A 15,112-nucleotide genomic window follows, 5' to 3' on the forward strand; every position below is an offset into this window, starting at 1 on the left:
TTACGTAGCTTTCAATCCACGCTCCCCTTTTCTTATTTTGACTTCTCTTTCCACATAGGATATTGCCGATTCTTTTTTGACAGAAAGAAGGGCAAAACATGCCTTTCATCTTACCTTTCCAACTTCCTTTCATTTTTCAGGGATTAAAGAGTTTGATTTCTGTTTTTCTTCTAACCCTCGACTTACTTTGCTGACTCCACATTATCCGATGTCCTGACTTCTCCGTTCCTTTTCCCCTGACTATTCCCCCTTGTGTAAAGATGCCGTAGCCTCACTTACCATAGCGTAAATGAAATATAACCATCCTGCTTGCTTCTGCTACTATCATTCCTCCCTTCAGCTCCGAGCTCACTGAATCCACCATCTGTAAAACTGCCTGGAGTCCCTCCCTCATTCTAGCACAGGCCCTCTCCGAGTTTGAATTCACCTTTTGACATTCTATCAAAACCAGTCTTGACCCAGCTTTTACCAACCTTTTCTTAGACAAAGCCAGAACCACTGTAGTCTGCCATCTTCCTGATTTACCTCATCGCCATTCAATGCAATCAGCTGTTCCTTTCTTCTTAAAAATCATAGAATCATAGAATGGTTTGGGTTGGAAGGGACCTAAAAGATCACCCAGTGCCACCCCCTGCCCTGGTCAGGGACACCTCCCACCAGCCCAGGTTGCTCCAAGCCCCGGCCAACCTGGCCTTGAACCCCTCCAGGGATGGGGCAGCCACAGCTTCTCTGGGCAACCTGGGCCAGGGGCTCACCCCCCTCACACCAAACAATTTCTTCCCAATATCTCATCCCAATCTCCCCTCTTCCAGTGTAAAACCCTTCCCCCTCGTCCCACGGCTCCCCTCCCTGCTCCAGAGTCCCTCCCCAGCTTTCCTGGAGCCCCTTGAGGGACTGGCAGGGGCTGGAAGGTCTCCACGGAGCCTTCTCTTCTCCAGGCTGAACCCCCCCAGCTCTCTCAGCCCGTCCTCCCAGCAGAGGGGCTCCAGCCCTCCCGGCATCTCCGGGGCCTCCTCTGGACCCATTCCAACAGGTCCATGCCCTTCTTGTGCTGAGGACTCCAAAGCTGGACAACAGCACTCCAGGTGGGATCTCCCCAGAGTGGAGCAGAGGGGTAGAATCACCTCCCTCAACCAAAATGTCTCCCACCTCACTCCCGTGTCTCCTCTCCTGGCCCTTCAGCCTCCCAGTGCTTCTGCAGAGAATTCTCCTCCCTCCTCCCATCTTTTGTGGGCTTTGAATGTGTTATCCCTTATTTCCTTCACTTTTTTTTTTTTTCTGCACCTTTTCTCTGGTTGGTCTCATCCACAGATTGTCCTGTTCAGATTGATGAAACCTGGATCTGCTTTTCTGCTCCCAGCCTGCCTTTGCCTGCCCACGTTAATATCTAGGTTTGTTTCTCCTTCATTTTGGCTGGCTGTAAGATAACACTCCTCTAGCCAGGCACTGGCCTCTCTTTGCCCAATCAGCTTCAACAACATCATATTCTGACTTGACATTCTGACCCATAAACTGGTCACTGTATTTTGAATGTTTTCATTGATGCCCTTTCCATGTCTTTCAAATGACTCATCTTTTGCACCTGTAAGCTGCTTGCCTTTACTTTAAAGATATTTCACGTCCTTGCTTCCCCTACCTGTCATTTTGCATTCAAGTTTGAGGCCGATTTCTGCTTCTGCTGGTTCTGGCTTCCACTGTCCTCTTGTAAGTTCCTCAAATAATGGTTTCCTGCCTGCTCCCAGGCTATGCAGCGTACTGTGGAAGAGCTTCATTAAACAGCCATAAATCTTCTTCATTACACTTCTTAAATACCTCCTTAAAACTGTGTGTTGGCACAGGATTGGCAAAAAGCCAGTGGTTAGCTTTAGCACTGTGACTACTTCTTATAATCCCACCCAGGATTATTTCCTTTTGGTTGGTCAGTACGTATCTTTCTGGTTTGATTTCCAGGCTTCGGGGACAAGGTTTGTCATGTTGATCTGGAGCCCTGGTCCATTAGTTGAGCATGGAATGGGTACATGGCAAAGAAGGACTTTGTTTCATTGCTCAAAACTGCAGGACTACCCCTTTACCTGGTTTTATTTCTCCACTGGGAGACCAAGTTGGCTCTGTGGAAGAGTAAAGCTAAGATGGCAGCCTTTGCAAGCAATAATATCAAAACCTAGATATTTACGGCATGATTATTCATCCACCAAAGTTAATGAGACTTTAAAATCCACTCCAGATAGAATTGTAGCAGACCCGCAGAGACTGAAAGATCTATTAAGTTAGGGTTAGTTTAGCAATTTAATCATTCCATTTAAAACACTGGGATTCTGTAAAATCTGAGGCTGAAACCCCAACAAGACATGACTCGGATCACCCATTAATGATTATATAGATGCCCCTAGTTCTAGGATGTTTGTTCTTCTCTGTTGGAAATGCCTTTGTTCCTTTTAAGTCTCATTAGAAAGATTCCCCCATTTCCATTCTACTGCACAAATGGCCCGCAGCGTGCTTGCGCCGTGTTTAATATGCTTGCTGGGCATGAATGCTTACTCCACAGGCATATTTAAATCTTTAGACCTTTCCCCTTCGGTGCATGTGTTTGACCACATACCTTTTGTTTCCTCTGCAGGGTCTGATACTTGCAGACTTCCTGCACTCAGGCTCTGCCTGCTTTAGCAGATGGTATAAAGCCAAGGCCGAATCTGTTTGAGAGTTCTGCCGGCGCTGTAATCTCTTGTGCAGTGCTGTGTCTGGTTTCCAGTGACTCGGCAACAGAGCTCCTGGTGCTTAAGTAGTGAAGGGATAAGAAGAGGCAGGGAGGTAGGAGGTGACGTAAATTGTCTTCCTTTCCTAACTTTGCCATCCAAATATAAATGACAAGATGAAGACCATGTTTTTATTTCTGTTTATGAAACTGCCTATACAGATCATCCCTGCTTGTGAAAGGCCTATTGCACAGCTTTTAAGCATGTGGAATATTTGGGCACTCGTTTTCCTATTAAATGTACACGGGGAAGATGCTTTTCTGCATCCAGAAGCTGGATTTGATGTGTGTGAGTAGCAAGGTGAGTGGAGGGATGGAGGCTGAGGCGGGTTGTTCTCAGTTCAGGTTTTGCTGAGGACTGCCTGTTGTAAAAACCTTTGTGAACAGTAGGACCTGGTACACTCCCTCTGGAGGCAGGCAGATCTTAAAATCTTTGGGCTTCTCTAATAATTGGGAGAAGGTATTTTTCTGTCACATACGGATTGCATGCTTTTTAGGAGCTAGGGTCTGGGTGGGAGTCTCTTCATACCTGGCAAGCTCCAAGGCTGTAAGCAATCATTTCCACCTAGAAATGGAAGTGCCCTCATGGGTTACGTGGCTGGAACCCAGCTGCAGTTAGTAATAGTGTTTATAATGTGCCTCATAAAATGTAAGGCACCAGCTTCAAATTGTGAAGACTTTTGCCCCTGCTGTTCCCACTAGAATGCTGTGCAAACCCCCACAGTCTCTGATGGTTAGAAACATCCTAATTTCCAGCCTATGCTTATTCTTGGCTGGTCTGCACATACTTATTCTTAACATCATGTTTTAGCATAAATAGATTTCCTCTTTTGTTGGTATTTTCCCTGTGGTGTTTATGTAGAATAATCAAATTCTCCTTTTGCCTTTCCTTTTGCCAGGCTAAACAAGCCAAGATACTTAGTTTCCTCTTACAAGACATCTTCCCCTGCCCTAACCTGCCCTTCGGTATATCTTACTCGAACTTAAATTACCCACAATTTACAAGTAGTTCAGATGAGATCTTGCTGGGGCCAATATAATAGCAATAGCTCATCTCTGCTAGAATTACCTGATATTTTCTGGAGTTGCATTTAGCTTTTTCATGGCCGTGTCACATTTCTGACTCTCAGTTCTCATAGGATGGACTAATAAACCTGGACCCTTCACCTCTGTCATTCCCAGCAGCTGCCAGCTCACAGCAGCAGTTCTCGGTGTTAGCCCAGTCCGTGGCCTTGCGTTTCATGCTATTGAATTGCATCTTGTTTTTCTCACTCCAGTTCTTGAGGTCATATAGTTCTTCCTCTACGATTGCCTGATCTTTCTTTCTATTAAGGGTGCCTCTGCAAACTTCTGTGGGCACTTTTGATCACTCTCGTTGTTCTGTATGGAGGTCTTTAATAAAAATTGGATGGGAGTAGGCTCAAGACTAATCCTTCAGGAACCGCAGCAACAGCCCAGTAGTTGTCTGAGGATATCTTTGCTTTAACCAGCACTCTCCCCACCTCAGGGCTCTTGTAGAAACCCACAGTTTGTAATTTCCCATGGGGTACCTTGCTAGTGCTTCATGGAGCACAGACTGTGGCTGCCCCAATTCCCTCAGCAGTTGTATTATCAGAGAAAGCTCTTGTGTTAGTCGCATGTGATCCACTTTTGATGATTTTTTTAAATGTTCCTTCCATTTAACTTACTGCAGTATAGTGGCATGAGTAATGAACCCCTTAGCAGGATTTCTGAGCGCTGGATATTGCACAAGCACTGAACAAAACTCATCCCTGCCCCAAGGAATATATTGCAACTTTATTCTTTCTTTATTTTTTCTGAGGACTTGCAATGTGTTGAGTTCATAATGGCTCTGCCTTGCCCAGTGGTTTTCATACAATCATAGAATGTGTTGGGTTGGAAGGGACCATTAAACATCATCCAGTCCAACCCCCTGCAGTGAGCCGGGATATCTTCTACTAGATCAGGTGGCTCAGAGCCTCATCCAGCCTGGCCTTGGATGTCTCCAGGGATGTGGCCTCCACCACCTCTCTGGAGAACCTGTTCCAGTGTTTCACCACCCTCATTGGAAAGAACTTCTTCCTAATGTCTAATCTAAACCTGCCCTGCTCTAGTTTAAAGCCATCGCCCCTCCTCCTATCACTACATGCCCTTGCAAACAGCCCCTCCCCAGCTTTCTTGTAGGCTTGTCTTGTCTTGTTTTGCAGCTCTGTTTCATGCCGTTGATTTCTCTGGTTTGATCCAGAGTTGCAACTCTGGCTCCTGCCTCTAATGCAGAGATCATACATTTATGCACAGTTTGCAAATCTGGAAAATACACATTTAATGTTGATGTAAAAACCCAGCTGTGTCCCTTTCTAAATAGACACGCTGTAATCTGGTGTACACATCAGTGAATTTCAGATCTTAAAAGTTAAGGGGGCTTTAATTACTGATAAGCTTTGCAGTGCTCCTGCTTGTTCCCCTTTGCTCCGTCCAGTCCTGGAGGGTGAAGATCCAGCTCATCTCACTCAGTTCAGGCTTCAGCTCTCCCTGCTGGGTTGGTCTTCCTGCACCCTCTCTAGTATAAGCCAAGAACTGTTGCACTTATAAAAGTTGGAGGGGAAGAGGAAAAAGGGAGAAGTTTGGAGAGGTGTCCCAAAACACCAGGAAGAAATCGCTGGTAGTCATCACTGCCAGGATAGCTGCAACTGTGATGTTAAAATACTGGTGTATATCTACGTGTGTCTGTCCCTCGGAAAATCTTCCATAGGACCAAGACCATGTGTGCTAAAACCCTGGTCTTTTCCTGATTTTATACACTGATCATTCAGCCTCAATTTTATTTTTTTTCACAGTAGGGGTTTTAGATCCCATCCTCAGTCATTGTTCAGCTCTTCATAGCCAACAAGAGGATTTTTGGCTGGTAACTGAAGACAGCACGCGACCTTAAGCCTAGGGAGAGTTGTCCCCGATGAAGGCCTCAGTAGAGACTTCAGAGTAACCTAACCTGTGTGCATTGTTCTTCGTTATAAACATCCGTAGTTTGGCCAACAATGGCGTTCGGGCTCACATAGTATGTGTCAGATCTCATTTTGTTGTGGAAAATGCAATCCTACACGAAAGATTCAGCTGCAGTTTACAGTAAAAACATCTTTACTCTGTACGAGCATAGGTGGACAGCTCTGATCATGGCAGCAGAACTTCCCAAGCTGACTCTTCCCTCCCTCAACTGTGACAAGGTTCACATCGGCACTTGTGGTCTCAGACTATTGAGTCAATGACCTTTGGTTTTTGGTTGGTCTCTGTTTTAAACTTTCCGTAACAGGAGGGGCTTAAAAAAATGAAACACGCAGGACACGTACACACAAGTGTGTCTTAAGGCAGTCCAAGTGCTCATCCATGGGCAGGGGACTGATTAATGTGGTGTTAGTGCTCAGTGCCGTGCGTCTCTGCTTTTGTGACTTTCCTGGTGCCAGCATGTGGCATTGGACTCGTGATAATGACTGGAAGGAAGAGGCATTTATTCTTGCATAGTGGGGGGCTTTTCAATCTTTGCAGACAAAGGCATAACAAGATCCAGCGACTGAAAGTTGGACAAATTCAACCTTGAAATAAGACACGCTTTCCTAGCGGCAAGGAAAATTAAACTTTGGAACAGCTTGCGAGGGGAAGTGGTGGAGTTGGCATTGCTTGGAGTATAGACAAGATTTGCTATCTCTTTGGAAAGGGTTTCTTTAATCCAGCATTTTGGAAGAGTTCTGTGATTTGTGTGTGCAGGAGGTCAGTTGAAAGGAGTACAGCAGCGCTGTCTGGTCTTGGGGGGTGAATTACTGGATGTGATTAAATGACCTTTTTGGTTTGGGTCAGTGAACTTCGATAATAAAAGGATTGGCTGCAATATGGAGAGGGCTGTGAGATGAAGCAATATCTTAGAGAAAATAAAAATGAACATCTGTCTTACTGTCTTTTTGACTGTTAATAATGAAAATTGCTATTTACCAACTGTGTGGTTAAAACCAGCATAAATGTTAATATCAAAGTATCTCAGTGGCAGAAGAGAACTTTGATTCTAAGCAGCTTTCTGTTTTCTAAGGATTTTTCTCGTTACAGCGTTTGTCCTTTTGCCATGTATTCTTCATTAGAGCCCATTTGGTATCGATCTTCCTCTGGAAGGTGGTGGGAATGGAAAGTGCCTTCGACCGCTGCAAAGTGCAGCATAACATACTGCTGAAAGTGTTACTATTTTTAGGTCCCAGGGGAAATCTGAAGCAATAATTATCTTTATATTTTCATTCTCTTAGCCTTCAACAACAAACTGTAAAGGCCATATTCAAAAATTGCCTGCTTTAAAGATCTTGAACTGAGTCCCAGAGACAGAGCAATGTGAATTGCTCCAGGAAATTTTGATTTCTAAAATTCACCAAGTCTGAATGCGTGCAAAATTTAGGGGATTTGAATGCAGCCTTAAAATGTCTGTGTTTTTCCAACACAAACATCTATACAGCTGTTTAATTCCGAGCAGGCGCGCTCAAAGTGCTCCTGCAACTTCAATAGCGGTAGGTAAGATTTTCGGGAGTTACTAGAAGCGGCTGAACTCTGCTGCCATTGAAGCCAACAGAAAAGCCTTCTCGGTGCTTTGATGGCAAAAGGATGAGGCCAGTAGTGAGTGCTTTTTGAAGGCAAGTTCAGCTGCTTCTGTATTCACAAGGATTAGAGTTTTGCAGTAACAGAGTGATGACCTACGTAACTGTAATTTACAGCAGGCCAGTATTAGTACCTGAAGTTTCTTGAGAAGTGGCAGGGTTCAGTTGTTCTGCGCTGTCCTTCTCCTGGTTTAGATCCTGTTGAAAATTCACTAGATGGTCTTTGGTAAGGAATTTAATCTTCCTTTGTCTCAGGTACATTTCCCTTTGCCTCCAAAATGGGAATATGCCATGGTTTTCTAAAATCCATTCAGTTTCTCTTCCTGCTTTTCATGTGTGGGAGCACCTGGTGAGCTAAAGTGAGCTGATGCTGCCTTGCTGGCGGGGCAATGGTGACAGCTGGGTTTCCAGAGCTCTGCTGCCTGGAAGTGCTACAGTGGATGGCTGAAGTTTCAAAAGAACTCCTTTACCTGGAGGTTACGCTCTTCTCAATATATGGCTGCAACTGGAGGTGCCATGTGTTTGGAGATGAAAGGGAATGGAGTTCAAATGAAGCTCATCTTCTAGAGGCTCTTTCTACATGAGACGGGTTGATGGTACAACTGTTGGGAAAATCACCCAAGTAGATTCTGTCCCTTTAGGTGTTACTGGTCTTCACAGGTGAAAAGTCCTTCCATCCAGTGGTGTAAGAGCAATCGTACGTGTATTTGCTTTGTGAGGCACGGGCAGTTTTTCCCCTCCGACACAGAGCGCACTTCATTCATCCTTGCTTTCAGGCCCGCAGCGAATAGCAGGAGTGGTACTTGGAAACTGCTTGGGCTGCTAGTCCATGTGGTGTGAAGGTACCTGTTTATCTAGAAGTAGATCCTGGCTGCACTCCTGGCCAGGACTCCAGGGCACCCGGTGTCCATTGTATTGTCATCTAGAACTCCCGTGGAAAAAGGAAATCATTTTCTGTGTTCACGAGCACTGTTTTCTGCAGCGTTCCTTAGGAAACATGGCTGGAAGAGGTGCTTCCCAGCTGGCCAACTTCCGCAAGTCTCAGCAGGTGCAGTACTGCCCACTCCACATTCGCTGCCAACACCCTCAGTGCTGAGGATCTTGGGACGTTGCCATTGAATTCAAAGTTGGAGCCAAGACTAAATTTTATTTCTTTCAGAGAAGAATTATATAAAAGACAGTGTAAGGGTTTCTATGCAATGTTGTAAGGAAAAATTTCAAACCAGTCAACGGAGCCACTGGGTTTTTAAGGTCAAACCCTTTTCTTCCAGCTGTTCTGCAGCCAGAATGCCACAGGAACGGAAAGGAAACTGGCTTTGATTTTTCGTTGTCCCTCGACGTAACAGACATAATAATGACAAATTACATCGTGAGTTTTATTAATCAAACTTATTAATAAAGTTAATGTCTTTTTAAATGAGGTTTCTCTTCAATACATTTTGTGAGACTTGCCTTGGTTACTGAAAACCTCGCACCGCTCTGATAAGGGTGTGAAAGTCAGTAGCTTTAAGAGCAAGATGGAGAGCTAAGCAGGTAAGGGGAGTGCTCTGTCTTTCTATCAGTGGGTTTGTGTTTACAGTTCATTAGTCCATGTTTAAAAATACCATGCTGCCAATTTAAATCACAGCTGGATTCATACAAATTTTGAGATTATCACTTGCTGAACAAAATCCTTCTTTTGCTTTAGCTTGCAGATTCGCTTGTGCCCTTGGAGATTAAGCCTGGTATTTCCCTAGCAACAGTTTCTGCCGTATTGCATACTAAAGACAACAAGCATGTGCTGCAGGTACAGTATAAAGGGAAAGGGAGAAAAATATCCTTACACCGGGTTTCCTGCCATCTGGGACCCCAGCTGTTCTCATGAGGCAACCCCTCCAACAACTCTTTCCCCACCGGAGCAGAGTCCTTGTCAGATGCTTTGTCCTGGCATCTGCGAGTGAGGAATTACACTTAGAGCAGAGAGTGGGATGCAAATAAATCTCTCTACCCTCTTTTCTTTGGCCATGTGCCTGGCTAAGATAAAAGGGGAAGGGAGATTATTCCTGAGGAGAGGCTACAAATCACACTGCTGTCTTCCATAACCCGTACACCAGGATCAGCATCAGTCAGCCTCTCATGGACGTAGAACTGAGGGTCAGAGGAGAGAGATGACCTAAAACATTAGACACGTGAAGGGACTGTCTTCCTTAAGTTGTCCTGTTCCCCAAAAAGCAGATTGTGCATCCTTGTAAAAACTGAGAGTGTACGCTCTCTTCCTACCACCTCCTTTAGGCTGACACTGGAATTTCTGTCATTAGAATTCCTGGCTCTGCAGAAGGAGATGATGTCTGGTGGACCTGCTCGGCAGTGGATGCCCGGGTCCCCTTTCTCCTTTGCTGCATGAGCATGCAGGGAGCTCAGGGAAACCACACTCTGCATGACACTGCCTCTCCCGCTGGGCAGCAGAGCTGGGCTGGGCCCGCTACACTTAGGAAGAAGGCCCAATATATGGTAATGTCTTTGGTGCAGGGACAAGAAGATCGGTTAAGGATTTATATCAGTGCACAGCAGACAGGCTGTCTTACTTTTTCCAAGTCAGTTCCCTAGAAACACTAGGCAACACTGAAAAAATTGAAGTGTTGCAATGCAGTTGGTCTGAGGCTGCTTTCTCCTTTGTATTGTTCATTTACTCTCTTCTCTACTCTGATTCCTGATGCCAAATACTCTTAGACCTAGGCTTAAAATGCTAGAGACCTCATAAATGGATAGAGGTAAGCCAGCGCAGCGGTATCTGTCAGTGTTGGCTGAGCCTGGGACCTCTGGGAGTTACAGAAGCCGTGTGTAGACAAGTCCCAAAAACTCAGTCTACGAACACAGAGCCATGTGAGTGATTCATGCGCAAATAACATGATGTGTGCAGGTAGGCCCACCAACTACAGAGAAAATGGTGGGGTTTGTAAAGTGACTCAGGTGCAACCCTGCTTGTGGAACTGGAGCCTGAGCAGACGGCATTTCTCTCCCAAGGGTGAAAACCACCCTTCCCTGGCTGTTGAAAGAAACAAGGGGACATCACAGCAGCAGGTTCAGACATGATACTACGTGATGGGAAAGACACGGAGTTAAAAGGAGCCCAGTCTGTCACCTGGAGTGTACAGGGTGCTACAAGGCGCTGGGCTTGCTTCAGGCAAATTCCCTGTGTGTTGTGCAGACGCATCCCTGGCAAGTGGTCTTGCCAAAATTTTGGAGAAATTTTCCCCAGCACCCTTTTCCCAGGGACTGAGTTGCTAGTTCACTGGGAAACACCGGTGCTGACACTTCCCCGACCTAACTAACTTGGCACGGGACACATGGACTTATTTTACACGATAATTTCCCCATGGTTCTTTTTATAGGAATCTGGTTTACATCTCCATGAAATGGTCTTTCAGAAGTTCTCTGTTAGCCCCACGCCTTGCCCACCCGCGCGCACAGTGCTGGGTTAGCTACCGCTGCACGTGCTAACCCTGCCTCCCTGCCGACGGAGCAGGGTCCCGGGGAGGAGTCAAGGCAGAGAGCTTTCGGAAACAGCGCAGTTATAGCCACATCACACTCCAGTGATTCTTCAGGCACTGCAGCATCTCTCGCGCCTCCTTGTCCGTATTCAAGTTCTTCCTAAAGACTCGCTTTTCTGAGGCCAGTGAGAAACAAATTACCTATTTTTCTCATTCCCCGAGTAGTTGCTTGCTCTGAATTTGCCCGTTTCCCAATCTGTTGCATCTTGTAGAGTGTGATTTTCAAGGCGTTGACTTCTACAAAACATTGCAGGGTAGTTGAATGCTAAAATAGAAAGCTTCAGTCTTGAATTGAGTCAGACAGGCCTTTTAAGATGACAGAAATTTGAACAGAACTGCATTTGACAGAAGTTTTAAGATGATGGAGATTGAAACTAAAACTGCTAATTTATTTGTGTAAATGGTGGCTTGCGTGTGCGGAGCTGCAGTGGAGCCCGAAGCTGGGTTTCTCCTCTCCCCTTCAGCACTGCAACGTTCCCCTTCAGTCACAGATAACAAAATCAGTGTTCCTTTTCTATCTCATGTACTTGTTATTCCAACTAAATCAGAATAAGCTGGTGTGATTCACTGCATTGCTGTGCACCGTCTCATCCATTAGCTCCCTCCAAAACCTCCGCAACCTCCCGCCAGCAAGAAGAGAAAGCGAGTGAGTGATGACGTGCCAGAGTGTAAACCGTTGAAGCCGTTGCTGAGCGGCTCCATTCCTGTGGACCAGTTCGTGCAGACGCTTGAGAAGGTAATAAGCCGTTGGTGGCAAGTGAGGTCCAAGCAGATTTCTGCTAATCTCAGAAATGTGCTGCTTTGCTAGCGGAGAGAGGGAAAATAATTTTAGCGTGGCTTGAAATGGAGAGGGGCTAATGAGCTGGCAAAGTACTTCAGGGAATGTGTGTCCCTGCACTGAGCATGGAGGGAATTGTTCCCTGTGGAGGCATCTCCTGATACAGGGGCTTCATGTCACTCATGTCCTCCTGGTTTCCTACGGAAGCAGAGTTTTTGGGTTCGCTCCAGGTGGGTGAGTTTCCCCATGTAACTTCCAGGCTCATCAGCTGATTTCCAATAAATTTGAAGAGCCGGGAGGAGGTCTCAAAAATATTTTAAGTTCCGACAAGTTTTGTGAAAATGACATGGTCCGGTGAAGAAGAGATCCTGGAAATGTCTCTGCTGATGGAGAAGCTTTCGGGGGAGCTGCAGGACAGGGGGCTTGGTGGCTGAACTTGCAGGCAGTTGGTTACTGCTCTGTGGAGCCCTGGTTCTGGGGAGCTGCATGACTTCTCACCTGCATGACTCCTTGGAGAAAATGAGTAGGGAAAAGGGCAGGATTGTGAGGAAGTTTGCCCTTCAGTAGCTTTCAGTAGAGTTCAGTAGCTTTCCATATCATCTTCTCAGAGGCTATAATGTCAGCCCATGGTCATTTCTGTAGTTAAAGGAGCCATTTGTCCTCTTTGTCTCAAGATTTTGCAATTGCAGTGACCTGACGTAGTGGAAAATACTTGCTTTAGCCTCCCTGTTCTGTAGTTTATCCATCTGTATAAGGAGGGTCATATTTAGCTTGTCCTGTGAGCGTTTCCTCTGCAAATCCCAGAGATCCAGGATATCTGCAATGGCACTCAGTATTTTGTAGCCATCCTCCCCTCTCCTCCTCCCGTTCCCTAGTCTTTCAATGCTACCTGTTTTCCTGAGCTGTAGTAACGTCTCTCTCTTTTATTCTGTCCCCAACCCTACATCCAGCACGGTTTCAGTGACGTCAAGGTGGAGGACACAGCCAAGGGCCACATCGTACTCCTCCAGGAGGCAGAAACCCTCATTCAGATCGAGGAGGACTCCACGCACATCATCTGCGACAACGATGAACCTTTGAGGGTGAAACTGCGTGACCTGGTCCTCAAATTCCTGCAGAAGTTTTAGCTCGTGGACATCGTGCTGCTCTGCAAAGAGACACCCAGAGCAGCAGAGCTAAGAGCTTTCCAGAGGATGACCCCAGGGAGAGAGAGAATTTCCTGATTCAAAGAGACCAGAAACCACCTTTCCTTTCATAGAGAAGCAAGGAAGTATTTTTTAATATCTATATATTTTTTAAGTTTTATTTTTAACCAGTTTTGGAATACTTTGGAGGGGATTCCTGTGCTGTAAAATTGGGAGTTGGAATCTTATAGGAGATATGAACTGCAGAGTAAATAAACAGAGTATATTTACAAGGTCAGGGTGAAATAGTGTGCAGATGCAGACAATTCTCTGTGTGACCCTCTCAGCAGTGAATGCCCCAGTCCTTTCTCTGAGACAACTCTGCAAGAATATTGAAACAACGGCCTCAGATGTTAAGATAGTATTTTTTTTCCCCCACTGCTTCTTCCTGGTCACCAGATCCAAGTTCCTGACTGTCCTCCATTTACACTGGGCACGTGTGTTTCACTGGCACGAAGAGGAATGAGAAAGATGCTAAGGCAAAGATTACAAAAATTAAAATAGAAAAAGGGGGGCATAGAATAGCTTTGAAGCAGCAAGAGCCTGGCCATTCCCTGCAAAAGCAGAGGGATTTGGGAAAAGCTGCCTGCTTTAGCGATGCAAGGTGTTTATTGACGCTGCACCCTCACCAGTTACGGGCAGATTCATCCACCTCGCTCTTTGCCGGGACACACAAAAGACTGGTTTCTCCTGAGTCCCTCCATCGTCGGTGGAGGAGGTATCTCAGGAAGATACTTTCAGAAGTACATAAAGTAATTAAACTCCTAATGCTCATGAAAAAACGTTGAGATTTAAGTGCCTCTTGTTTCTACCTTCCAAAAACCTGTCCTTTCAGCCCCCACAATCCAAAATCCTGGTTGAAATACGGAGTCCTTTATACAAAGCCATCTGTACCGCAGACCTGGGGAGGTTTTTCCACTCCCCGAATCATATATTTGGGGCCTAAACTTAGTTAATAGTATTGCTTCTAAAAGCGACCCATTTCTCAGATTTAATGCCGTTTGTATTTTATTGGATTGTTTTGTATTTATTTGGTGTTAAAAATAAAAAGCATAGTAATGCCAAGGAGGAAGCACATTGTGTGGTTTATAAAAGCATCTGCATGCCTATTCCACGTCCGCCCGCGCCCCTATATACGCATTTGTAAAATATAACTACTCCTTCGGTTTATAGCTTTGGGGAGATTAAGGCAGCGGAAGAGCAGCTCTGTAATAAAAACTATTTGCTGTTGCAGTTTCCACATCACATTTCGGAGACATTAAGGATTTCTATTCGCTGGGATGTACAGACTCCAGCATCCGAACCTTTGCTGTGCGCGTATGTCATGGGCGTGAGAGGAATAGTGTCATTAAGGTGATAAAAAACTTGTTGCGGTAGCATTAATCCTCATAAGAGTTTACAACATTTGCAGTAGCTCAGCTTCTTTATCATCACGCGAAAATAGAATAAAAGAATTGGACATATTTCACCTTGTAATTAAAGCTCCAAAAAGATGATTCCGAACGCACAGAGGCCACGTGATAAACTGCGCTGAGCCGAGGAGGCCGGGGGAGAGGCACGAGTGGGCCTTGGATACGTGAGTCCTTGAGAACACCTTTCTCCTTCTTACCTAGACCAGCTCCAGCACTGGTCCCAGTGCTCCAGAACCTTCACTTGCTGAATATGCTCATTTGCATTTGTAATTATAGTAGTCTCCGCTTGCTGCTTTAAGCCCTGAGGCTGTGCAATGGTGCGTGTTGCATCCACCTTGGCTGAGCACGGGTGGTGCCGGTGGGCAGACTGGGAATCACGGAATGGTTTGGGTTGGAAGGGACCTTAAAGATCACCCAGTGCCACCCCCTGCCCTGGGCAGGGACACCTCCCACCAGCCCAGGTTGCTCCAAGCCCCGGCCAACCTGGCCTTGAACCCCTCCAGGGATGGGGCAGCCACAGCTTCTCTGGGCAACCTGGGCCAGTTGCCACTTGGTGAAGGCTGTGCTCGAGCAACCGGGTGTGAGGAAATCTGCGTTGGTGTGCTGCCACCGAGGAGTCACAGGGAGCCATGGGAAGGTGGAACAATTCACCATGAAGGGCTTATTTTGAGGCAAAGAACAAGGGAAAATCAGTTTGCTGGCACAGGGAAAGCACAGCACAAGCCCATGAGGACAGGCTGAGAGAGCTGGGGGGGTTCGGCCTGGAGAAGAGAAGGCTCCGCGGAGACCTTATAGCAGCTTTACAGCGTCTGAAGGGGGCCTACAAGAAAG

At 46.0% G+C, this 15,112-nt stretch overlaps 1 protein-coding gene across 1 annotated transcript in view; it reads left to right on the forward strand.

The window, feature by feature from the left end:
- INTS9 (integrator complex subunit 9) overlaps nucleotides 1-14,593 on the forward strand; it is a 74,196-nt gene extending 59,603 nt beyond the window's left edge. Inside the window, exons 15-17 of the mRNA XM_063330722.1 lie at nucleotides 9,065-9,163; nucleotides 11,506-11,643; nucleotides 12,636-14,593. Of these exons, the coding sequence (XP_063186792.1) occupies nucleotides 9,065-9,163; nucleotides 11,506-11,643; nucleotides 12,636-12,812 (414 nt within the window). The 3' untranslated portion in view covers nucleotides 12,813-14,593. The remainder of the gene's footprint in view (nucleotides 1-9,064; nucleotides 9,164-11,505; nucleotides 11,644-12,635) is intronic.
- Nucleotides 14,594-15,112: the final 519 nt, after the last annotated feature.

The sequence above is a fragment of the Chroicocephalus ridibundus genome, chromosome 3 (assembly GCF_963924245.1).
Source record: "Chroicocephalus ridibundus chromosome 3, bChrRid1.1, whole genome shotgun sequence".
In the NCBI taxonomy this organism is placed as follows: domain Eukaryota; kingdom Metazoa; phylum Chordata; class Aves; order Charadriiformes; family Laridae; genus Chroicocephalus; species Chroicocephalus ridibundus.